At 49.8% G+C, this 27,436-nt stretch overlaps 1 protein-coding gene across 1 annotated transcript; it reads right to left on the bottom strand.

The window, feature by feature from the left end:
- Nucleotides 1–1,831: 1,831 nt before the first annotated feature.
- On the bottom strand, nt 1,832–26,998 carry LOC128278558 (uncharacterized). Its single transcript, XM_053017288.1, has 6 exons — nt 26,562–26,998; nt 15,859–16,060; nt 6,080–6,263; nt 5,612–5,674; nt 5,134–5,435; nt 1,832–2,974 (listed from the first exon to the last, which is right to left on the bottom strand). The coding sequence occupies exons 1-6, from the start codon at nt 26,996–26,998 to the stop codon at nt 1,832–1,834; spliced, it is 2,331 nt and encodes a 776-aa protein (XP_052873248.1).
- Nucleotides 26,999–27,436: the final 438 nt, after the last annotated feature.

The raw sequence follows: 27,436 nt of genomic DNA, 5'->3' as shown, positions 1-27,436 counted from the left end.
GAGATGCTCTTAAAATGAATGCATTCGATAAATGGAAAATAACATAAAATAGGGAAATCGACAAACAAAACAGACCAACGATAGAAAATTAATCAAAACATTACACAATAAATGCAACTATTAAAAAAACACACGAATGAAACAAAGAATGGACAAAAACAGACCAACACAAAAAACGAAAACCAAACCCTAAACCAAACAGACTAAACAATACGCGTCCGCGGCCCTGACACATGCACTCCGAATCTCCCGGAGGCGAGATGCTGCTGATGGGGCCATCTCGTTATCGTAACTATCACATGCTAAACCTAGCTTCACATGGCAGGCATAGACAGGCGCAAAGGCAGAGCACAACCGGGCAGTGGCAGCGGCCCAAAAGCTATCTTAATACTTGTATCATTATCCGCACGAGACAGTACGGGGCCACGAGGTGCAGCACCAGCACGACGAGTAGCAACATAACGATGCCTAAGACTTTAATGGATAGCATAACAGAAGGAGAGTAACCGAAAACAAAACATGAAAAAAGGACCCACACACCGTACAGAACACGCGAACGCAAGTGGTTCGTTCGGTCGATAGAGATTCAAATGCCGCGATAGAGATAATACATTTGAAGAAAAGAGAAACAGAAAGGAAGAGAAAAGAAGAAAGAAGAAAACACACGCCCGTTAATAAAGTGAGTCAGGTGGGCCGGCCGTACCGACGAGTGTCCTTGTCACCGGGAGAAGCAGTGTTTGTACAGGTTTTTTTATTTTTTGAAGGTGTTCCAACTGGATCCTCTGTTCAACCGACAGGGTCCGAGAAGGTGGTGTTGTGCGCGATCGTCGCCGTGTAGGGAGGTGCTGATGACTTCGGTTCTCATGAGCGAATTATCCTTAACGAAGCGTTAGTAACTCGTCCGCGACCCGGAAGCAGATTGGTCCGCAATTATTCTGGTTCGGACACCAGCCATTTAGTATGTTGAAGGCTAAGGCTAAGGCAGAAAGCGATCGGAGAGGTTTTTTTGTTGGATAATTTACGCTCGTAGAATGAAGCTAATATAAAATGATACAAAACTACAAAACACAAACAAAAACGGTGGCAGTCAGTTTAAAAAGCAGTACAGGAACTAGGTCGTTTTATTAATCAATGCTTCACTATGGGGACTATTTGCCCCATAACGTGTGACGTTGTATTTTAACTCTATTAGGGGAACGATCATCGTTCGACTTTTGCGGATTTGATTACGTTAAATAAAAACCAACCGGACGGCCGACTAAGCGGGTTTGCTGGGTAATAGCGTAGAAAGTTTACCAAAAATCGGTCTTTTGCAAGACAGTGGTAACTTCCTTTCTGTTGCGCCAAATTTGTCAACACCTCAACGCGCGAACCCCTTGTGCGAAGTTTAGAATACCAACTTTATCCGTTGGAGCGATAAAGGAAAACAGAGAGCTTCTTGACAAACACTTCCGGCCATAAAACATGGTTTAAACTTCGTACGCAATCGGAGCTTGTTCGTCAGAATCATAAAACGTCTTCATTTGAATAAATACTACTACAATAGAGAACGCCTCAAACTCGTCGGAGGCGTAAATATATAGCTTAAACTAAACAGGGAACTGAATTCGTTTAAATACAATACAATTCAGGGTGCCACGAAAGCAAACGGAATGAAATCGATCGCAAACCAACGCAGGAAGGCAAAAGAAGGAAAAATGACGAGCGAAACAGCCAAAGTGGTTTGTGAAGCTTTGCGAAATCTTCTAGTACAACACACATCCGCTCTCACGTGCTGGTAACTGTCTGGCATCGGCCCCCAAAACCCTTTCCCATCCCAAGCGAAGACGCTCTAGAACAGAAAGTCCAACACCGAAAACACGATCGCCGACAGATTGCTCTGCCGGGAGATCGTCCTGGAGCTTCCGCTTCTGAGCGTGGCCGAGCTGTGGCTACGGTTACGCTGCATAGACGGACGGCGACGGCTACCAGACCGATCGATTGGAAGGGACTCATCGTTGGCGCTACTCACATCCAAGCGCCGGTAAGCACTTGGATCGGGATCGGGACTGTAGGTGGCGGGGTGTGCCGATACCACTCGCTGAGAAGCGGGCGGCCCTTGATGGGGGGTTTGCGGTTTGTTGGTGGGTTTTCTCTTCCCGCCCAGCTCCCGCCCTACGACCGGAGCCGAGCCAGGTCGTGTGGAACCACCAGCCACACCAGGGCACTCCTGTGGCTCCGCACTCGGCAGGACGGACCCGGAGGATACGACGATCTGATCGTACGACCCACGGCGAAGGAGAGCGCGACGGCGACGACGGCGACGATTTTCGGCGCGCTGATCGAAATGATGGCCCTGGGAAATGGCAAAATCGTGCTCATCGCCGTCGGTCTCATCGATCGCCATTGGGTCGCCGTCGTCACTGTCGGAAATCGAATCCTTCCCGAGCGAACGGTCACCAGCGCTGGGCCGACCGCGATTGTCGTTAGGATGGGAAGGGTTAGGCGGACGATACGACGACAGCACACCATCGTGAGAGCGTTCTACACTATCATCGCTGTTATTAGTGTGCGTTTGGCGAGCTTCACTATTGCTTCCTGCCAGCTCGGGTGAGTTCTCAGTAGGATTATCATGATGATGATGATGATGATGAGGTTGGTGATCAGGATGATGGTTATGGTGGTAACGATGGTTGTCGCCGTCGTGGTGATTGTGATCGTATTGTTTGTGGCTCTGTTGGTCTTGGTTAACATCAACGACAACAACGACGAGATCGTTCAGATTATCTATACTAGCATAGGTACCGATTATTCCGTGCGGATGATGACCAACGGTTCCCGGGATCGGCGTCGAGGTGACGATCGGTGGATGGATCAGCGAGCCGGTACCACCACCGCCACCGCCGCCGTCGTGGCACAGTTCCAGCGAGCTGCCGCGTGCTCCCAGAAACCACTCGGACCGCGTTCGCATCCTGGCCGCCTGTCGCTCGTGTACCTAGAGGGTGTGGGCGCAGCCGACGGAACGCATAGCAGCCACCGATATGATGCCCGTGGCAGATGTTCGGTGGAATGTTCGAAATCAAGACCGGGCAAAGAAACGCGCCGTACACACATACACACCACACACACACACACACACAGACATAAGGGGCGCGCGGGTGGGATCATCAGATCGCCAAACACATCGAGGGAGTGGGCAATATAAAAAGAGAGAAGAAAATGGAGCACGGTTGAAGTGTCATGTTTCCTTTCGGTGGTAAGCCCGGTTATGCCAACGTTATTGCGTGAACTATATATTAGTTATTAACACAACTCCAATGTTTTGTGTAACATTTCAACACATGTCTACGGTAAACCACTACAATAATCCAACAAAACACTACCGTAGATACTACCTGCTACTACTAAGACTATCGCAAACGGCAACGGAGGTTTATTATTTATGCACGGCCATACACATAATGTCCGCATTCAGCGCAATTAGTTAAAGCTGTACAGTGTGTCGTTAATGCAGTTTAGTTGCCAAAGACATTATCGCAAAACATAACTGTGGTGGGTTAGAGATGTTTATTGCGATGTGGATTTAGTTTCTTTCTTCATATTTTGATACGCCTCTCTGTGCGCTCGCGTTTTCGTTCGGCCGAACATCATCCTCCTTTTTGGAGAAGCAGAAGAGCCTAACCGAAGAGCCTATGGGGATGATCTTCACAATGGAAAAAAGGTCGGCGATCTCTCAATTTTTCGAATCTACGAAATGGTGGACATCAAACATAAGTTTACGGTGATTAAAAGTGCGTTAAATCTATTCTGCGTGCAGTTGGACTAGGGACTAGAAAATACGCCTCTTATCTCCCCAGGTAGCTGTGTGTCTGTCTGCTGCCACTGTAAAGCTCTGTTAAATAAATCAGTTGTGTGCGAAAATGTTAAATTGTTCAATAAAACCTTTATTGGGGTACAATTTAATAGAGGTCAAGACGAAGAGTTCTTTGCCTTCACGACGGCAAACCTTATGCTACGTAAGTCCGTGTATTTGGTAGACAGCTACGGTGACTATTTGGTTAGGCGCACGAAATTATTGCCAACTACATCTAAAGACAGAGGCATTGGAATTGTCAAATAGTGTTCCTGTGCAGATGTGGCCGTATATTGTGTTTGTATGATGCAGTGTTGGGGTTGGTTAGTCAAACAAATTGATACGGAGTGCTGGATTAAGGCTCTGCTACGATAGCAGCACTAATGAGTCTGCGAGCTGTTATTGATGAGGGGGTTTTTTTAATCCTGGACGTCAAATATAAGATAGCTTAAAATTATGAGCTGTGCCACTCTTACGTTTACGATACAGTTTACTATCACTGTAATCAATTCATCTATTCGTCTAGAGGATAATAACGTTTGTCGGTAAAAGGAACTACGTCAGTACGAGATGCTCCAAAGGTGAGATCTGAGAAGCTAATTTCAATCCAATTTACTCTGGCTTACAAAAAACGCGATCGTTCGCAATTTGAGATAGATTTTTCTTGTACAATTCACCAACAGAATGAGTTTCCAGCGCTTGTAGTCTGCGATGAGATTGTTACGTTCCCTTGAGGCCATGGCATTAGTGAGTGATTATGGAAAGCTATTTTGCTTGCTCGACTTAACGTTCGAAAACTACTATGAAAACACCTAACGGGACTGAACTAAGAGAGTTCCATATGTACAAGATGAAGGATCGATAAGGCTTCAAACAACCGAAAGCTACATACTGGAACCGATCGCCATCAGTGTACTCTATTGAGGCAATTGTTACCGATCTTAAGTGGTCTAATGAAAGAGAGCAAACGAAACAAGCAAAATGTGTGCGTTGTGGTAGAGGATGGTTAAAACTGTAGGTGACGTGAGTGTCCGAAAGTTTTGCCGCTTGTGGCTCTGCACCATCCTGATAGTGTATATGTATTATGTGCGTATGTGTGCGTGTGTGTATTTGTGTTTTGTTTATACCGCGTTAAGCATTAATCTCCTCCGAAGGATCGCTGTGGCAAAACAAAAGCTCAGCATAACTAAAGGCGCTCATTTCAAACCGGCCCACAAGCAGACAGCTAGTCTCACACGCACAAAAACACACACACACGAGAACACCAGCACACACTACATGATAAGCAGTTCATCCCTCACCTGAGGTAGGTAGGAAAGGCTCTTGGTGCTTTCCGCGTACCGATTGACGGCCTGCAGTTCCTCCAGCGTCATGTGATGCTGGGAACCGGACCGCGTGGTCGACGAGGACGAGTGCGATGACGAGGAGCAGCTGGTCTTTTGCACATTGAATATACCCGGCCCTTCAAGCGACACGGAAAGCCGGGCGCACGATTCAAGCAGTGAGTGCTCTGGAATGATGCCGAGTGATACAGCCGAGTTACCTACGTTCGGGCCGCCCGTCGTCAGCAGGGCCGGCGTTGAGTGCGATTCCTCCTGGGCCACTGTATCGGGCGGTAGAAGGACATCATATCATTCGGGATACACCAACACAAAGACGCAGAAGAAAGAAAGAAAAGGTAAAGAAAATTTAGCAAAAACGACGAGTGATCTTTCTTCCATTTTTAATTCAGTTAATCACTAGAAACGAGGCAGTCGAAAGTTAGCATCGAAAACATACTTAGCCCCCATCGTTCGCACTCGCACTGCAGCCAGGTTTTCTCGGTCTGCAATGCTAATTTTACTGTGTAGCGTTTGTTTCCACATCAGTGTGTGATGTCCACCAGCACCAGTCGTTCCGGGCGTGTGATCGTATGGCATTTTCCCACCAAACCACGATTGTGTGAATGCGAAGCAACAGCGATCGGTGATTAAGCAGGTGATCAACAAAAACGATAACACACACCAGCGTCCATGAGCATAGAAAATAGAGAAGGAAGAAACAGAACAAGAAAAATGCGTTTAGTATCGATTAGCAAACGGAACGACCAATGAGCCGATAAAAGCTTTAATGTTCTGTGTTTAGATTATTAAAAGTGTCATAACCGCGGCAACGCACAAAAACCAAGACACACCTCTACCAGAGGTACCTCTCAGGAGCTATTGGCGTCCACCAAAACTGGCTGATCCCGGGGACGCGCTTACTTACATGCGTAGTGTTGCTGCGCCGTTTTGCCTCGTGGCGGCGGTGGATAGCGAAAGGAGCATATCCACTCGTCTTGTACTCTCAGGACGCGCCCGGTGACGCGCACGTAATACTCGTAGTTGACGCGGCCAAACAGATAGCAGTCCGTGAACTGTTCGATCATCTGTTTCATAATTTTCGTCGCTACCTGCAATGGGACAATCGGGCACAACATGATTAGCATTAATGCTGGGGCGTAATGTATGGAGTTGGGTCACATCGCTACACATCTCAATGGCAACTGCGGGATTCTTCACGCAGGAACCATTCAAAGGGCTATCGAGCGTACGCCTAACGAGTATTTGGCGGTGTAACGGAACAGAGCTTACGTCGCTTCTCACACAATAAGAAACAGGCCATTGAACAAATGTTTTGTTGTAACATAATTCTAGGAAACGCTAGCTTACATAGATTGGGGGGCATAAGTAAAGATACTGATAGCAGAAGGTAGACTCGGAGATGAAGAGAGATATGGGAATGGGAATTGAGTGAGAAATTGAGAGGTCGAACGGAAAGTAGACAGAGTAGGGTACTACGGACGTCACATTCGCTCGACGGTGAAGACATTCGGTAGGTTAATATTAGGACAAAAACACAGCATATGCAAGCAAGTACTTATATCCGGCCACAGATCCGGGCTAGCTACGGAAGAAAATGTTCAAACTACCAACGGAGCGATGTACGAAAATTGATCATTAAATAATGGCGATAAAAAAGGGAGTTGTTTTCTAAACAGCCTCTGTACTAGAGATAGATATAGAGAAAGAGAGCGAGAGAGGGAAGAGATATAAATAGAGGAACCCTCAGACACAAATATTGGTAAATGCTAAAACGACAGTCCAAGCGGCGCGCTCGATGCCGTCGTGTAGAGATAGAAACAATAATCGAGAAAGAACAACCAAACTACAGACGCACATTAAAAAACGTTCAAACAGCCAACACTACTACCGAGCGAACAGATTTGGTTAGGATCGAGAACAAAAGTCTTAACGATTAACAGTGAACCAGAGAAGAGGAGTAGTTAGCGAAGGATCGCGTGTTTGTACCAAGCGGACAGTGATCATTCTCAACACACGGTGGTCGAGTTGTGCTCCTTTCCGTTTTACTAAGATACCCTCCCCCCGCAACAAACAGGTGATCGAGTTAGTTATGATTGTTTCGCCCTGCGCCCTGTGGGAGGCAAATGGTTCAAACTACCAAAGGCGTCGTTCGTGGCATCCAACAAAGGGCCCGGTGTGTGAAAGCACAGAGGAAGATAGACAGTAACACTTAGGCGGTACAAATGTTAGAAAAACGGGAATCCAACACCTGAATAACATCTAACAAAAAACTACAAACCCATAGAGGAGCTAACAGAAAGGCACCGGGGAAACGATAAGGAAACGAGGACAACCCACAACTGGCGTCTAACTGCGGCCACTCAAGGGGGCAAAGGGCAACAAAGTAGTAGTAGTACACGAAGTTAGTGTGCATGTGTTTTGAACCGGAGAGTTCTTGGGTCACTTACGTGAACTTCCGCCTGTGATGCGGCGGCGGCGTGTTGGCGTTGGTTTCGAGTTGATGGATGGGTGGAAGCGTTTCCCCAAGAACCACAACCCCACAACAACCAGCGTGTGCGTAAGAGGTTAGTGTTTTTTTTCGTTTGTTCCGATTTCCAATTCGTCAATTCAATGTAGGGTGCGCCATATTATGTAGCAGCAACACGGCAGCAGCAGCAGCGATCGCACACGCAAACAATTGCGGTTGGTGTAGAGAGTGGCGAGTGATATTGAAGTGGTGTGATTTGTTTGAATTCGGGTGGCGGCGGTGGCGGTTCGGTTGTTGTGGACCAATTGCGGACCGCGCGCAGTGAAATTGTTTGTTTTCAATTTTTTGATTTTTTTTGCAGTTTGGTTCGGAAGTGTTTTGTAGATTTGGTGCCAAACAGCCACGGGGATGATCGGATCGGTAAATGATCGATCGATTTGCGCCCGCGGGTAAGTGGTTGTTGATTGCGCACGGTGATGATGATAATGGTGTTCGACGGTGGTGATAGTATAGTGTGTTGTGGGGATGTTTGGTTTGTTAGAAACGATTGGGATGCAAGTTGGAGGAAAAATGAGGAAAATGAAAGAGAGTGCGAGAAAAAGAGAAAGAGATAAAAGCAAATCGTTTAGAAGCATTATCACTTTGATGGATTATCTTTCAACATGGAGCGATAAAGCGCAATAGAGAGACACGTCGAGGCCACGGCGAAGCTTTTGTAGCATACGGAGAGAGAGACAGAGCCACAATCGAGCATATCGACTGCGCTTTCCGTCATATCGATAGAGTCGTTTTCACTGTCCAACGGAAATTAGAGTGAAACTACACAACCGAAACAATAGTCCCACGCACTGAAAGGTTTGCTGAAAACGAAGTGCAAAATGAAGCCTAATTTTAACCTCGATAAAAATGCAAAACATGAGCCGTTGTTGCACAGCTCACGCTACTGTTATGATATTATGGTCAGCATTCGTTCGTTCGTTCGTTCGTGTGAGACGCACCAAACAACGCTCGAAACACGAGGCTCGTGAAACACACAGCCTTCAACGGGGCGGGAAAGAATGAAAATTGTTGGCGGTCACGCCGTTTCTGCTGTTTAGCCCCGAAAGCCACCAATCCATAACGGCTCAATCCCCAGCCGAAATTTCATCAACCAGCGATGGTGCAAAATGCCTACCCAACTCGCTGCCTTGCCGTCATAACTCGCTTGCGGAGGCAACAAACTCGGCACAATAAATTAATGTGCAATTCGCCACCACAAACCAATAGAGAGGCGCGTCCATCGGCAAAACGATCGGCCCTCCTGTCGACTCGCGAGAACGTCTAAATGGTGCTCCTCCGGCAGACCGTTGAGGTAATGATGATAATCGGCGTACAATATTCCGAGTCCGAGCGCGTACGCGCACGCTTCGCCCCCCGACAAAAAACAATAGATTGCACACAAACGTACAAACACAAGTGACAGGTACGGCGTGCTGTGGACATCCAAAAAATGCGAGCAAAAACCACGCTTGGACGGCGGCCGATTTGGCGTAACTTTGCCGGGTGTGTTGTTGCCCACAAATATTTCTGCAAACCATTTCGTAAATGTTGGTGAAAGTTTGTGATACACGGACTGCGCCCGTAACATTGTTTGTTGGTGGCAATTGATTTCGATTGTAGCAACAAAAAAACGGATTATTATTTTGAGCAGTTGGGGTCTAAATAATATTTAAGCAAAATGGAATAAGAAACATTTATAAACTATTTCAACACGCAATTTGCAGATGTTATTCGATTTTAGGAAAGTATTTTAAATGAACGTTTTTTCCAAGTTCCAATAGAATTTTGGGACATGAATGGCTTACATTCTACAATCATTTGCTTATTGCATTCACGGAACACATTTCGGTAGAATTGCTCCAAACTCAAAATTCCCATTAAAGATTGAGACATTCAATTACAAAGCTTTTAGTTTATCTGCATTTTATGATCCATTGTAAACGAATGAAAGGGGCCAAAGATTTTCTTCGTCGAAAACGCCGCGTGAAGGGAAAGTTTTTGGGGTCCCAGTCGAGCAAAATAGTAATGCACCTCGCGACCATGGAGTGTGGGAGTGTACGGTAGGCGTGCACGGTGGTCGTCACCGTGTTGTGCATCGGGTCACACAGCGCTTTCGAAGCGACCCACAAATGGCACCCAGTTATTAGAGATAGGCAACGTGCCACCGACATTACTATGCGCGCGCACCCCGATTAACCGTTTAGTCGTTTCGCATGAAGAAACAGCAGCAGCAGCTTAATGCCAGAGAGCTGAAAGTGAATTACGGGCGCCCGGCGATGGTGTTCATTCGCCTGGATCGCGAGCATAGCAAATGGCCAACACCCCGTGCCGTTGACGCGGGTCGTTCCGCCGAGCGAAGCTTAACACGGTAAATCATGACACTTTCACTTCCGATTTGGACATCCGGTCATTAGGGGGAGGGGCGGGTTAAAAACCGGAAGCCACCGGTATTTAGCAGGACATGCGTGTAAACATTCCGGTTCCGACAAGCTACTCAGCGTGGCCGCCTCTGGGAAATTAATTCTTGATCATCTGAGCGAGAGAGAGAAGTTGATCGCATCGCGTCCACATGGACTGGTTGCGATGGAAAGCCATCATATACCCGCCCTAGAGAGTGATCCAGCCCCATCGCTTCTGTGAAAGATCCATAGACACCTCCTCCCGTGAGCTGTCCCGTGTCAGAAACCCGTCAAGATCTTCTTCCGATCGTCCGCTGCGCATCAACCTTCTAAGCGAAAGGGTTAGAAGGGCCGGCGCAAACGCCCCATGCTAATGTGTCGTGGCACGGACGGGTCCGATGTTTAACGAGCTCTGCCGGCCAGAGAACCGGTACCCCAGGGCTGCTGCTGCTGCTCGAAGACGACAAACAAATAAATAAACAAACAAATGACCGAACAAATTGCGGCGCCAGTGGCCGGCCAGTGACGTCAACGCTCACAGTAGAGCACGTGTACGTGTGCCAACCAGCCCGCCAGCCGCCAGCCAACCAGTTGCAGACGAGCAACAGACGAGGTTACTGCATACGCCAGAGCATACGCCATGGCGCAATCAGAGGCAGCGCAACCTTGTCACTTGCTTCCCTCGGACTGCAGCTGCAGCGCAGTGCGCCGGGTGTGACGCCGATGATGCCCCTGTTTCTAAGTTTAGACGCGAAGAACCCGCGTCCACATCAGGAATCTGGTCCCCGGCGTGGAACCGCGGCGACCGCGCTCTACGGTGCGCGCTGCTGGCGCACCCTTCGCGGCCAAGTGGCCGTCACCGACGCCACTTAGCGACGTGTGTTTGCTGCCGCCGCCGCAGCTAGGCTGGCTGCGCATGCAACAACCACCTCTCGGTGACGAGTTGAATTTAAACAAATTCGCGACGATTAGCATCAGCTCACCCCCCTGGTGGGGCGAGGCCCGTGAAGGGTGATCTTGGAGGTTCGTTTCGAATGGCGAACTAACTGAGACTGCGACTATCCAGTTCCTTTTGCAATGGATCTTGAAGTGATAAGTGCGTGACGATAACAGCACACAGCGTGAAGCATCCCTGTGGATCTAGCTGACCGTGACACGCCAGCCAGGAAATGATCTTCGAGTTCCGAACCTAGGAACGGACTCTTTTGGAGTCAGGTACGAGTATTATTAGGATTTGCCTAAATCACTGACTTTAATTATTGGAGTGTTTCGTAAAGCGGCAGTAGTTGTTTAAGCAATCCAATTGGAATTACGTACGTCCTTCGATTGAATTAAGCTAATCTTGGTGGGAGGCCTTTCATTTTGGCTGCATTTTCTAGTCGATCGATATTTATTCATGATCTTCCGGGTCCAGCGATATTCATGAGTATGTTGTCTGAGTCGTGCGTATCGTCGTTCGTACTGCACTCAATCTAAGATCGACAATGTGCGGATACGTCGACTACAATGTGCAACTGTTGTTTCAACGTAGTACCGTCATGACTTGTGCCCTTCATCATGAGCAACTCAACTCGCCGAATGTAGATTTTAATGTGGCATATGTAAATCACACAAAGTTTAAAACAGAAACTCGGAACATCGGGACCAACAGTGGACGTCGCACGTGCGCTTCCACTCAAACTCGCAGATAGCGGCACAGCTAGCCGGCCGATCCATGACACGACGAAACCTTCAAGTTAAGCAAATAGAACAACAAAAAAACACGGCGCGTAAAAGATACAGCTTCGAGTCGATCACCCGCCCCGACACTTGACTTGATTTAGCACCCGAAGCCCACCCCTTGCCCACTCTCGCAAAATCCGCCCGCTCGCCCCAAACTTGGTTCCACGCGAGACAACGTGGAGACGACGACGACGCGCGAAATCGACCCTCGGGACGCGCGATCTTGAAAACAAACAGATGGCAAACAGTGAACATCCGGGGCCCCATGGGGGCCGACGATACCGCCGCCACCACCACGGGACATAACGGCGACCCTCACCGTCGTCGCCGTCCCCGGCGATCGTGGGTGAGTTTTGGGTGGTAAAAATAAAACTTTCCCCAGTCCCCCGGGGGAACGCTTTGACCGGAAGGGGAGTCGGCACCCGGGGCAATGGGATTTCAATTTTTTGGGAAGAATTGATTTAGAAGAGAGCATCGAGGGCAAGGCCATAACGATCGCTATGCGTCCTCGGCTTCTCTTTCTGCCACTCGCGGCTGATCTCTTACTTCCAGCAACAAACTCGCGCCGGCCGTTGCCCGGGGTGTTTAAAGTGGCACATAAGCGAATTAGGAGAAACATTTAGACAACACAACTTTACAGTGCTCCCGCTGGCTGGTTGGCATGGCTGGCTTAATTGAATCGCTCCGACACGGAACGGGCCATCGGTGCGTGGCGAGAAACGACGAAATAAAATCACGCCAAATAGAGAGAAGCTAGCGGAGCAGAAAATCAATATTTTCTTTCGATGAATCTTTCGCCGAAAAGCTGAAGAAGTACATTAATGAACTGCATTTCTCCCCGGGGCCCATTCACCGCACCGTGATTCGGGCGAAACTCCTGAAACAAGACACGGACAAGCGGGTTGAGATTCGAACGAAGTGGAACTTCCATCAAGGGTCAAAGATCGTTTATTGGTGAACATAAAAAAACGGGCCACCGTACATTTTCAAACATTGTGGAAATTTAATTCCAGAAAAACTTTCATTTTTCCGGAAAAAATGTCCAATCGTTCAGATACCAATCGACCAGGGTTTTTTTCATGATCTTTAAGGATTTTAAGATGGCATTTGTTTGGGAAATCGAGGACATCATTCAAGGCATTGGCGAGCTACGTGGGCTGAAAAGCTCCAGGATTTTTAATAATCACCGCTTAGAGTGGCCGTTGTGACTGTATTCTCCGGATCGACTACGGATAGTGACCTTTTGCACGGCTAACTGATAGATCAAAACCTGTCAAAACCTCTGAGCAGGTCTCGGCATCGCTATCACCATTGTCAGGGTTCGTCACCGACAGCACCGCATGTGTGACAGTGGTCAATAAGGGACCAATTGGAGAACCCTTCCAAGGGGTTGAAGACGAATTAACTAAATGTCTTCACAAAATTGACAGACTTGTAAATGAACCGACTCATCCGTCTTGCTTTTAAATTTGTTCGGTTGAATAATGATTGTATTTTTTGTTATTTTACCGAGCATTTTGTAATGTTTTTAAGATAGTTGCATGCCTAAATTGTTAGAAAGTGCTCACCAACTCACCCGAACAAGGCACGTGTGGCTTAAAATGGATCATCTCGTTTGGATGCCACCATTGATTACAGCACCCATGCCTAGTTAAACGGTATTGCAACATTGCGGCGCCATTGAAACCATTAAATACTGCCATTTAACATTATGAAACCTCTTTGAAAATACATTTAAGAGCTCCAAAAGCCCAGTGTGAGCGAACGGCCACAAATGCTTCCAACAACATAATTCCATTCCATTGAACTCCGGGCCGGGCGATGCTCTCCCCCAAAGGTGCCAGCTAACGGACCATCCATTCAGCACAAAAAAGCACGTGGCCCAACGGCACGTGTGTGCGCCATCGGAGAAAGTAATTGCGCAAGAAAATCGCAAAAAAGAGCCTCATTTTAAGCACTTTGGTCCACCCCGATTAAACATCGAATCTCGGTTCAACGTGCCCCGCCAGCCGTCGGGGAACAGAATGGCCGTCCCTGCTGCTGGTGGCTGGTGCATATCGATCGCATCTCGCCGCCAGAAAAAAAAACAGAACACTTTTCCGCCCCATTACGGTGAGATGCGCATAAAATTGCATTTTGGCGCCGATGCGGTAACGCTCGAGTGGCGCCCCGCCTCGCGCTCTTCCGTTATTTCGATCACGTCATCGCGATCGCATCTGCGCTGCAGCAAATCGCTAATCTTGCGAGACGACGACGACGACGATGGATGGAGTCTTATGGGTTGCAGCAGTAGAGTGTTTCGCGCGGACTTTTCCGCATCCCGTACGTGCGCGCGTAACGCACCCGTAACGCGATGGTAACGGCACCGAACCACAACACAAATTGGGTAACCCGAGCTCTCGCTTAGGGGCGTCTTAGACACTCCCTACACCGGACCGGAGACTGGACAAAGAAGAGATACAAATCGAGCTGCCCACGATCTGGGCGCGCGCAGTGAAAGTGAGCCCACGGACCCACCCAAGGAAGACTGAACCGTCGGAAGACCGTTTTTCTTCGTCATTCCATAATGGTTGAGCGTGGTTTTGCGAGCCAGTTTCTTCGAACGGCCGTGAGTAAGAGATCAAAAGACAGACTGGTTGCTGGTCGGCTGCTCTTGCTCCTTCGAATGCATATTTCATTTTCACTTCGAGCGCGCGCACAGATTGAAACGTGCAACACCGTGCCGATCGTGACACGGTGGGCGAACACCGCGATGATCGCGATGGCGGAGGCGGCGGCCACAAGATTACTTAAACCTCGGTATAAAACCGTACGGCGATCGATGCAAGAGATTTGTGGCTCGCGAGCCTTGCGCGCAGCGTGCGACCATATGAAATTATGCCCCCTTTTTCTTTCTTTCCTTTCTCAAACTGTTTCCTTTCGCCGGGCCGTATGTTACGTAAGCAAAACGGCTCTCTCGTAAGAGCATAGATTTTCGATGCCCAAATAGCGTCCGAAAGCGTCCGAGCGGGATTTAGTGGTGTGTTCGCGTCCGATTGATTCGGCAATCGAATTTATGTGCCACAAGAAAAGGGAGTTGACCGCGCTGCTAACCGTCGGGAGGCTGTTTTATTTTTCGAACTGAATTTAGGGGCGGCTTTCACCCAAAACATCAAACGCTGGGCCGTGGTGGGCTACTAAACGGATCGAAACCCGCACCGTCGGGCAGGTGAGGCTGTCGGTTGGTGTTGGTCACACACAATTTAGCAAACTTTCGATTACGGGGTTCAAACGGTCACACGGAGGAGAGGCCAATTAATTTCGCGACCCAAACCAGGCACGGATGCAAACGGGTGAGTCGGGAAAAAACTTACCGACCGATTTAAACTCGGAAATTATGCACCACACTTTATGAATTATCGCGCATGACTCGCGGAAGGCTCAGGCTTTTTAGCAGGCAAGCGAATCGGAACGCGGCCACCGATAAGCGTGCACAACCCGCGCACGTTAAAAGGTACATTCGAAAGGTAACTCAATTCCGCAGTCACCCTTGAGGTTGACTTTCACGCTCTTTACCGCGGGCCACGATTATTATGGCCGCACCGAACCGCGTTTTGCCAGCCAGCAACGGCGAAGCGAAGCGCTCGCGCTGTTTGGTACGTGGTTTTTGTTGAAAAAATTCAAAATCAACGAAGGAACATTGCATCAACATTAACGATTGCGCAAAAAAAAGGTACGAAAATGGCCACGGCACAGTGATTTGCCGCCGCGCTTAACGTGACACTCTCATCAACGCCAATCGACGCCGTAAATTGTTTATCTCCGGACAACCCGTCCGGGGACCGCGAACCGTCAGCCGTGGCGGGACGATTGTATTCAAACCTTGCCATCACCAGGATGGGTGCGCACTATTGGCGCAGTTTGGTTTTTTTTGTAAAATTCATTTATAAAACAATCAACTGTAATTTTGTCGTCTTTTGTTGTGGCCAAGAAGCCAACACGTTCCGCCGTTCCGGCAACGGTGATGTAAGCATCATCAGCCTCGGTCTGCCGCCAATCTTGGTGGCGGAAGCTTACCTTAAACCGTAGGACATCCTTCATGCGGGCCGTCTTGCCGTCGCTGACGCAGGACTGGAAGAAGCTGGGCGCCACCGAAACCCCGAGCGCCTCGCTCGTCATGCCCGTGTCGGCGCGCTCGGAGTTGCTGGCTATCACGCGGAACGTCCCGAACAGCAGCACCAGCAAGCGCTGCGTGTGGCCTGGCAGTGACATAAGTAGTCTGCGAAAGTAGAGAAAATAAAAGAACGAACGACATCAAACAACGTTGCACTACGCGGAGAGTAAAAAAACATCAGTTTAAAATGTGCGATCTTCGATTCGAAGGTCAGAGTCCTGAAAATGGAACTTGCTCCGGTGCCCTCTGGATTGTGGTCTTGACCCACCACGCCAGACATCTTTTCTAATTTTGGTGCATTCACGGTAACCGATCACCCCGTGAGCATGAATCGCCCCCCCAAACCAGTAAACATAGTCACCCTGTCTGGGGCGGTCGATAATGTCGCCTCCCTGAGACGTTTCCGGGCGCGCTCCGACGATCGGTGTGCGATCGTTTACACGATCGTCCACACCCGTGGGCGTGTTTCCATTTCCTACGCTTCAAACGGGAAAACGATGGAAAAACATTAACTCGAACGCGACACGCGAAAAAGGAAAACCACACCGTCGACGACCTTGACCAGGATGAGAATTAGGGCCGGTCGTCGGCCAAACGGTGAGTCAGTAGGTTCAGAGTTTGATTTTTGGCATATCCCGCCACGCCTGAAACAACGAAAAAAATGCCGGAAGATCTGTAAACAACGATCATTAGCCAGCGGGAAGGCAAGGTCATACTCCCATCAATCATCGTGTACCGATGACGGTAACAAAACAAACGTAAAACATTACACAATCCCCCCAACAACATCGACGGCGATGGCATAGATAACCACAGCGGGCCGAATCGCGCTATTGTTGATAAGAATCGGGTTTATCGATGTTTTCCGGCGGCCATGCATCGGAACGCATCGGATTAGTTTAGGGGGGGGGCGTCATCGAGGCCGTCGTTGAGCAATAGCAGATAAACGCTGGACCCTCGGCGCTATGCAGAATTACCCACAAAACAGCAGGACGCTGAGCTTTGAAGGCGATTGATCACTCGCAGCGCCGCCATTAATCTCGATAAAGGCGACGTGGAAATAACAACAACGCGAAACAGAAAAAAAGCGACGATCAAACAGAATCTTCTTCCGGTTTCGCTCGCGCCAAAAGATAATAAACCTTGCAGATAACCCAGCACGACGACAGCACGGGAGAGGAGGTGCAGTTTACAACCTTTTACTGTCAGGGCGTACAGGACGCGCTGATGATGTTAATGATTCTGGCGACGGCATACGACGACCTCTCTCACAGGCCATCCGAGCATTTTTTTCTTTCATTGTGAAACCACCCAAGGGTATGTTGTCGCATCGCCGCAGTGACGACGACGACCGGTTTGTACCGGGGCACGCGCGGCGACGGCAAGATCAGAAAACGTGGACGAGGGTCGCTACTTCGCACGGCCAGCCTGTTGCAGCCGGTCGCCCTTCGAAGGAGGTTTCGCGAGATAAGATTAGATAAGGGTGGCCCATCCATCGCCTCTCAAGTGGCCATCCTCGGTCGGCCATCGGCAACGTCGTTTCGCGTCGTTGTTCGGGGCCCGGTTCTGCGTACTACTTTACACTCCACCGGTACCCACCCACCCAAAAAAAAATCTTGTTCCGGCTGCATGGGGAACACATCTAATCGCTCTTTTAGGTGTCCAATAACGTGTTGAGTCGTTGAAGTGACATGTAAATAAATTGTAGCACCACCGGGACCGACAGCCGGTGGTCAATAATCAGACCGGCTCCGGCTTTGTTTTCAGGAGAGATTTCGGAAAAAGATTTACGAAAAGAATCCCAATCCGTTAAGGCACGTGAGTTGAACGGACAATCCTTTTATGTGAAACATTTTTGAGGGATCGGAAACTGTCGCGCGATTTGTTTTGATTCCCAAACAACTTCAAAAGTAAGAAAAAAAATCTGTCTCTCCGCACAAACTGCAAAGAAATTCATTAATTTGAAGCAAGAATACCTTTTCTGGTTTTTATAGCTTTAAGTTTTATAAAAATCACATTTTAATTACATGTTTATGCCATTTCGTTATTCAAAAGTAATGTCTCTGGAAGTGCCATAGTGAGGGCTGCTGAGGGTTCATTACCTCTCGTCACTTCAAGCTGTTCCCGAAAAATCAAATGATATAAAAATAACCTAAATTAGTGGGAATTTGGAGATTACAGAATAAAAACAAAAGAGATGCGGCAAAAGAAAGTCATCCCAAACGGGAACGTAAACCTATCAGGTTACACGCTGATCATCATGCGAAGCATTCAAATGGCAGATCTTCATCTCTACTGACCACACGCCCACAGGAGGTGAATTTAATTTAATATTCATCTCTCGCATGAGACGAGACCCATTGGCCATGAAGCGCCGTATCTTGCACATGGCGACATTCCACACACGGCATCGTCACGGCGTTATGCTATAAAAGGAGAAAAATATGATCTCCCGCCTGTTTCGGGGGGTGCCCCAGTCGGACGCACTTCAAACACTCAATAACATCCAACCGCCCAAAAAGCGCATCCTTTAAATTAAACCCCCCAAAGAAGACCGCGTCCGCAAGCCGTAATTTTGGCGTCCGTGACTTTTTATGGAAAGGAATTCACTTTCTCGTCTCGCGCGCTCGTCCCGGGACTTCGCAGCGATCGGTCACCGGAAGACAACCGACCGGGACTGGTCAATTATGCACATCACGCGACCCACCTACACGGCGCGGATAAAATCACTTCAATCGCTAGACAGACACACTCGGGACCAGACAAAAAAAATTCGTTCGGCTCGCGTGACGACACTGCCTCGAGGGTAATAATTTTAATTTACAATACAATCTCCAGCTCGAGGGAAGTTCCAAGGATTGTATTTTTTTGGGTCTAATTTCCGACTTCCAACTTTCACTTTCGACCACTTCCCACCATCACCCGGGGCGGGAAAGATCGAAAGTTCCGCATTCACATGGCACATATAATTGATGGAAATGCTTGCTGGCCGCCAGCAACTGGCGGCGTAAGTGGAATTCTAATCGAACACCACCGGCTAGAAGTGAAAAAAATACGGTGCTAATTGCGGCCAGCATTAGCAATTACCATACGCAAAGTGTCACACGCGGGACATCCGGTTCCTGGAGGTAGCAATTTTCTTCCCATCAACGAGCTGCGGGGCCAAGAACGAGCTACGGGGGCCGAAGTGACGCATAACCAGCTGATGCCACCGGTGGTCGCAAGATCATTCGAAATAAAACAAACGACCGCGCGGATCGCGGTGAAAGCAAAAGTCACGAGATCCGTCAAACAAATGCAGTGTGACAGAAAGGGGGTGGACCACGCCCCACTAATCGGTTTACGGGAGTAGAAAATCGTTACAAAATCGTTCGTTCGTCCGCCACATGGCATGGTGCATCCTCGAGGTTGTCTCGTTGCCACCACCGGTTGATCTAACACGACGCCGACGGGAGAATGTCAACATCCGTCCATCTTCGTCATCGTCGCCGTTCGACGCGTCGAGCGGCAAACGGAGTCTAAATGGCGGCGCAGCTTCACCCCACAACGCCGTCGTCGTCTCAACGCTCGTCCTGCTCGTCTGGTGGTCTGGGGGCCGGGTCGCGTCTTGCAAGACAAAACGCTCGTGGGCGAAGACGGCTCGCCGACAGATGGCAACTGGCTGCGCGCGCGCGCTACAGGTGCGCCACATCGCCGCGGTCACCAAAGGTGGGCAGAGGGAGGACCGCCGACAGCGCGGGCCAATCATCCCAAAATGGTAACAAACTCCTCCATCGCGACGACGGAGGCGATGAACCGAACAAGGGGCACGCGCGCGTCTCGCGTTTTCGATCAGACGGTTTGCTGTCAGAGTTTCTTGCGGCTCAAAGGAAGGTGTAACCTAGAACACTACTTCCCGGGGGCGTACGTAAGTGGCCGTGTCCCCCCTAGGGGGTTGGGATTAACATACTGTCAGAACTGAGCGCCCTAGACACACAGAAAATAGGACTAAAAACCGCGACATATGTTGATTGGTTGGCACGGTTTGATAAAACTCTCGGCGAGTTGAGGAATTTTGTACTACTTAACTACAAATGTACCCCCCAACTGCTACAAACCAACAATCTGGTTCACTCTATTTCTCCCTATCGCTAGACCGGCTTTAAACCCCTCCCCCGGGTGTTGGGCAGTCGAGTTCCATCCAGCGAAAAACCACACCAACACGGACCGTGCAATAAAAAGCGGAACACACACAAAAATTAACCTCTTAATTAAGTTCAATTTTACTACCCCATATATGTTTGCGCAAGGCATAAAAAACCTGGCCACGGCGAAATAAGTGGTGCCGCTGACCGACCGTCCGACCGACTGGTTGTGGTGTGGCGCAATCGTTACCATTCTATGTGCCGCCCCATCATCTGATGTGGATTCTGTGTGTGTGTGTATGGTTTCATCAGTCGATGACCCATCACCGCGCGCCAAGATGACGTTCCTTCGGCGGGGTGGGTCGCCCCATTTCTGTATGCAACGCTTATGAGGCTTATGATAAAATACTCAACACAGAGTAATCATTGCTGGTTGAGCACCAACACTAATTCGGAAGTGCTGGGTAAAAATTAGTATTAGGTGTGCAAATGATTTAGTTCGGTTTTACACAGGAACAACACCTTGAAGTGTAAACAACACCTTTGTTAAGCATTTGAACATGTCAAGTTTTTATGGAAGTATGGTCAAATTTTAATGGAAGTTTATGGTGGACTTGCTCTTACTGAAAAGAAAGGGATTCTTGTACCGAATCATCACTGCTGATGAAAAGGGGAGTTATTACAAAAATCCTAGAAGCAAAAAGTCCTGGGTACAGCCTGGTTAACCAGGTCCATCGCAACCAAAGCGAAATATTCACTTTGCCATGGTTATGCTGTGCATGTGGTGGGATATGAAAGGTGTGGTGTAGTGTGAGCTTTCAAAACCTAATGAAATTATTGAAGGACAATCCCATCGACAACAAGTAAGGCACTTGAAGCAAAGCTTTGTCCACAAAACGACGAGAATGGGATAAAAGACATGATAAGAGACAGATGTTGCTGTTTCGGACTAAGATGGAACTTCGGACTTTTAGGAACTACCTAAAAGATGGGAGAAAGTAGTACCTAACGGTGGGCAATACTTTCATTAAAGTAGTCATATGTTTTGTTGTTGTCATATGTTGTTACAAATGTCGAATAAAACCCGAACTAATTAATTTGCAGACCTAATACAAAAAGGATTGCCATCCTAATATGCTCAGTCGTAGGTCCGAAGACCTTATAAGGAAAACAATTTGTGTACCGCGTGGTTGATCAGGTCCACTCCTAATAGCCGTCCAAACAAACACTAGACCGAGTGTTATGAAACCACAAATGCCAATGTTCCCCCTCGATGTTGTGTGTAGCGCAAAATGTTGTTTTAGCGCCACTCGGACCTGGGCCTGGGCTGATTGTCGGAGCGCTCCCCTCGGACGTCATCAGTTTGGCACACATTTGGAGGAACACCACACTGGGGCAACACCACTTATCACACTTGCATGACAAATGGGCGCGCAATGTCCACTTGTGCTTGATGGGTACGGGGGGGGCCGTGGACTACTTCTTCGTGCGCCGCGCCGCGCCGCACCGCGACTACAACAAGCGCAACTAACATGTTGGATATGTTGGTCTGTCGTCGCCTAAATTGGAAGCACCACCAAGAGTCAGGTGTGTGCGCCAGGCACACACCAGCTGCCCGATAGAAATATCTTCCCCGCGTGCCACCAAACGCTCCCAAACGCGCTTCTGGTGGCCAAAAGTGTATCGCTCATCTAGCCGAGATGCAGCGGCACGATCTGCACACGCTGACGACGATCGCCTTATGTGAGAGCCGGTTGCACGAGGTGAAACTATTTCAACAATTTACAACCGCGCACTGCTCTCTAGTGCCGACCCCCGGGCAGCCGCCAGGCTTAGTTGAGAAACGACGACGACGGGACGATGACGACACTCTGCTCTGCTGAACACAGATGACAGCGATCAGCGATTGACGAGCGAGTTTAGGGAGTCGCAGAACGCATCGGCGTGCGCGCTCATCGCCGCGCACCGGCGACACATAAATCATCGTTTATGAATACTCCCATAACGAATGTTGGGGTGCCCCCCTGGCCCACGCTCGGTGGGGGGGGGGGGGGGGTTAAACACTCCGGTCCGCGGTCTCCGATGTTATCTCACTTTAACCGACGGCGCGCGCTAAAGAGCCGCCACTACTCATTAGCGAGGTTTTTGGTCCGATCGAAAGGATTACTCATTTGACAGGACATACAGAGCTAATAGGGTTAGGGTAGGCGCATTTCCGTGCGTCAAAGACACACTCGACACTTGGCCGGATTTCTTGGCTCCCGTAAAACCCGTAACAAATTGGAACAATAGCCCATTGTGTCCGCATCCCATACCAGGCGCTGGCGCGGCAACATACTCATCGATCACGATCACCAGGGCACCAGGCGGCGTCGTGTGACTCTTCACTCCGGGCCACTCAATTAATCACGTCATTCTTGAGGACCAAAAACGGGTGCGCCGGGATCGCGCGCATTATTAATGAGCTACCGGGCGGTGGGGCCGGAGGACCTTCTTCAACTTGGTGACTAAATGGATGATCGATTATTACACGGGGGAATCAAATGGATCAAATGCCACCGTCACGATCACGATGAGCGGGAAAAGGTTCGCCGAGCGACATTTAGCTGATCACGCGGATGATGCCGAAAAAGTAAGGCATGGGGCTAAGGCGTGACATTTCATTCGCCACTTCGCATCGCCGAGAGGCGACACGAAGATGGTTGCTCAACCTCTTGAAATTTCTTCACACCACACCACGCATTACGCAGCTCCATCGAATAATCTAAGGGGCGTTCCAGCGATTGTTATCGGAACAATTAGTGCATCGCACGCCCAGCGACGACCAAAATGGACGCAACAAAGCGGCTAATCGCCACAATGCACTGATCGCTAGAAACCGCACAGCGGGGAACCGAAAACCGGTTGCTCAACCTCAACGTCGCGTTGGCCCCCGGGCGGCCACGAGCCGCTACAGCATTCTTTCTCAACAGATTTCAAATGCCCCTAGCCCCTTGCTAGACGCGGCCCACCAGTGTGTGCAGCCCTCCTACAGAATGAACCAATCCAAGACACATTAGAGCACCCCCTACGCCCATTCTATTGCGATCGTGTAGCCACCGGAATTGAGCAACAAGAGGCCATTTTCTCAGCCAGCCAAATTAACAAGGAGCGATGCGTTGAGAAAAAGGACAAATAACGGTGTCAGGCGAGGCTCGAGAACCAATAGAGTGCGGAAAACAATAGGCTACACTGCGGGGCACCCCATCGATAAGAGGAAACAGCCACAGCCGGCTCGATGCTCGATGACCTCGACACCGAAATTTCATTGTTAACTGTGTTTGAGGCAGATTTTGAAGTCTGCGAACCGACCCTTTTGGGAAATCAATGGGTACTCAAAAGACGCAGGCAGGGAGACGCGTTGCGTTGCAAGTCGAGCGCTCGAGCCAATCTTAAGTGGAGGCCACACAAACAATAAGCACTTCATCGCCGGAGAGGGGGCGCCGCAGTGCAACATCCGCCCAGGCTTTCTTTATGCTGACAAGTCAATGATGGACCACTTTGAAGGGTGGAGTTCCACCATCATGATTAAGACAATGAGCGTGCGCGTGCAGCGATAATTAATGTCGCGCTTCCGACCACGAAAGCTGACGAACCCCTAACCTAGTCTAGCGAAAGCCTTAGCACATTGTGGGGTAGTGCTTTCTGCACTTTATTCCTGATGACTCCTGTTTGCTGATTGACAACCCCTTCAAAGAGAGTCAAAGCCCAACTCGACCTTCCCCAGTACTGAATGATTCAAATCGTAGGGCGTCGATACGCAGGGGGCGTTGTCGTCGCGCTGTCTTGCGAGAAGGTTCTATGCACCCGGCCACAAACACCACACACATGTTATCGTTTCGTTCCTCCTCCCCAACAGAGTTCCGGTTGGAGACCCTAGTCCCCATTACGTTGGGTGGCAGCGAAAGGGGTTCGTTACCGCTTCGTAGCCGGCATTCCCCGATATCCGAACCACGAAAGGGGGGCAGCTCGCTCCATCGATGGCTGCCAACAACGAGGAGCTCGGGAGAACGACGGAATGTGACGAAGAACGCGACACAAATTCTCCGCCTCGTTGGCTGTTGACCCCGGGCGGTTGTTGGTCCGGGACTGTGTGGTACAGAAATTCCAAACCATGTGCGTTGGCAGCTGGCAGCCGCCCTGGTGTTGCCGACATGCAGGAACACGCATTCCGCCAATTCCGGGCAGCTTCTGGCTGTTTTCTTTATCTCACGTCATAAGTGATAAGCCGGACGGCCTGAAATTAAATTAAACTCCCACCTCGGCGGGGGCTTCAATGTCGTCCACTACCGGGAACCGGGGAAGAGTCTGTGTAGAGTCCGGCGCCGGGCTCCGTCTTCTGATAAAACCCCCCCCGGACACCCGTCCGCGTCCGTTTATGGTGTGCGCAACCCCGGCTCGATCTGAATCGCTGCGAAAAGGCAAGACCTCTCCGGCGATGACCAGCACGCGGGCGTTGGCCACGCACCCGAAAGCCAGCCGGCCAGTGGGGTTGGTGTAATGGAACCCTCAGTCTCGTAGTCTCGTAGTTCTCTTGGTCCGGGGGCGCTTGATTAGATGCATTTTTCAATTGAATTAGGCTCACGGTGGCGGAGGAGTACAACGGTAGAATTGCTTCACTTGGTTAAGCAGTCAAGTGCCCCCAGTGCGCCTAGCGTCCGTACCTAATCCAGAGCGCGAGCAGGCAGGCAGGCAAGTGGATAAAAGGGGATTTTGCATTAAGACCAATTTACTCGGCTAAGAAACTCCGGAGTGTGCTGGGGCGGGATTGGGACGCAACTTGCTTTCGCAATAGCCACGGGAGCGCCTCAACAAGAGTGCTGGGCAGAGGCGGAGGACACGGGTAGTAGTGGTGTGGCCTTCAGCCCGCAAAGTCCGACCCACGGAACCATTCGGCGGCAGCAGCACTGTGTCAATGTTGTTCCTGGGATTGGCGGCGCTAGAAATACAGGTTTGGGAACAGCGAATCGGGAAAAGCATTAATTCCGAATTGAATCAAAACAAAATATGTGAGTCGCCAAATGGAAATGGAAGGAACCAGCGCTTTCACCAGCGCGGTGGACTCAAGAGCGATAGTATCGCATCGCGTAAGGTACCCCGTATGTGTTTCGTTCCGCCCGGTTTGGGTCATCCGCCCGAGCCCGCCGCCGTCGCCGCCGAGACGGTTCGTTCAACTTTTCGTCGTCACACACCAAGTTTGATAACGAGTGTGTGATTAACAACCCCACCGGGTCGTGTGGACGATACGACGGAGTAACATTGTAACCGCAGCGGTACGGACCAATATTGACGGTCTGTCTTTTAGACTACATACTTATATCGTCCAGATGAAGCCAACAATTAACAGATTGTCTTACGTCGCGCTATTGCATCCGCCAGCGGCGATGACAAAAACTGCACCCAACGACGAGGTGGCCTCTCAAAGTGGGCCATAGGTTGCGGCTAAATGTTTGGTGCAGTGCATGGGAGTTTTACTCTGCTGCACTCTGGGAGCGCTGGCCCTGGGTCGCCTTGAGTCGGATGCCTTGCAAAATTCTGCGGCGGCGGCCTACAAAATGCGGCGGCGGCCTGCTGCTTCGTGACTGCGTGATTGCGGCACACTCCGCAACAACAGCAATTGCAGCAAATCCGAGTGCTTTCGGCGTTTCGGTGCGGCTTTTGGAGTGGCAACCACTGCCATTAGAAACATCGTCACGTTAATGTTCCCCGAACTGAGAAGAACTGACAAACGAAACAAACAAAAGTCTTTGAGAGTTATGTCGCATATTCTCTCTGTGTAAATAATCATTTTATGGGAAAATCGATAACCAATTCCAGAACTTAAGCATAAGCAGCAGGACAAGTGGTTGTAGCTCTTCAAGGGTATCATTAGCACCTCGACAACCGAAAGCCATTGAAGTTCAATCTGGGGGTCCACACGAAGCGAAAACAAACGATTTGACATTACTCTGTAACGTCAGATCGTTTATAAGTACGCGGATTCATATACAATTTGACATAAGCGGGATCGATTAGACATTTTTACGCTCCGTTTTTCGCTTCGTGTGGCCCTCCAGAATGAGTCAAATGATTGCAACGTAATCTGTCTTAAGATAAACGATTTTAATGCTACACCTTATATGTCCCACAAACTCGATCCGGCGACACATCCGAGCCGAACGCCGATCAGCTTGGGTGCGACTCAAAGGTGAGATGTTTCTCCGTACAATGTTCCGATCTGTGACAAAACCGTGACGGACACCGTGTAATGTGTCGGGCGTTTGGGTCACACGAATGACTTGTTACGTTTATTTATCGCCGTAAACAACATCCTGTTAATCACCCTTATTTACGCGTGTTTGTCAGCATTCCGGTTCCTCGATTCCTCTTATCACTGAACTCGCTGCTACCTACAACGGAGTGTGTGTGTGACTCATATCAACCCGCCCGCCCGTCGAACTTACCTGTGAATTTTCTCCCGCTGCTCGATCTCATCGTCGAGGTCGACAATCTGGAACAGTTCCGCTTCGCCTTCGCGCCCAAATACGCCGCCCGGCAGTTTGCGCAGAAACTTCTTCAGCACACTCGCGATCGTGTAGACGGAGTAGTTGTCCACGTTCACCAGCCGGCCCTGCTGCAGGAAGTGGATCAGCTTCTTCATCGCGCCCTGATTGCCGGGTGCCCGGAACACGTCCTTCCGGAACGGGGCCTCCTTGTTGAGCTTCAGTATCAGCACCAGCAGCGGCCCGGGAATGTCGTTTTTGCACACCTCCTCCAGCGGGACACCGAACTTTACCTTCTCCAGCCGGTGCGGATACTGGGCCCCCGGGTGGCCACAGGATGTGACCACACTGCCGAGCGTAGCCGCCCGTCGGTGCATTCTTTGTGCCCAACTGTACATTTTATTCCCTCGACCCCCCGGGAACGCGCTGAACGGCCCTGTCCGATTTGGAGAAGGCCCACGGTAAGGGTTTATCGTTTACACACACACACACACGCGAACCCTCGTGACACGGAACGATAATCACAAGGTTCACAAGGGCTCGCCCGTTCGGATGAGTTTAGCCCGATGCGCGCGATTAGGCTGCACCCCGTTGACCAACTTGACTTTCTTCATACACACAGACAAACGCTGCGGCCAACCAGTAAGGCGGGCGGTCACATAGATTCCGGACTTTTCTTCACACTTTCACCACCCGCACTGAGTGGCCCGGCACCACTTTTCGTGCCATCGCCGCTTTCGGTGCGCCAGAGACCGCTTTTCGTACACACGCAAAGTAGGCTGAATTCTCTTGCTCTTTGTGGTACGTAACGATGAGATCTTTATGCTTTATGGCCG

Source organism: Anopheles cruzii, chromosome 2, assembly GCF_943734635.1.
Source record: "Anopheles cruzii chromosome 2, idAnoCruzAS_RS32_06, whole genome shotgun sequence".
Lineage (NCBI taxonomy): Eukaryota > Metazoa > Arthropoda > Insecta > Diptera > Culicidae > Anopheles > Anopheles cruzii.
This window is presented reverse-complemented; position numbering and strand designations above follow the sequence as displayed.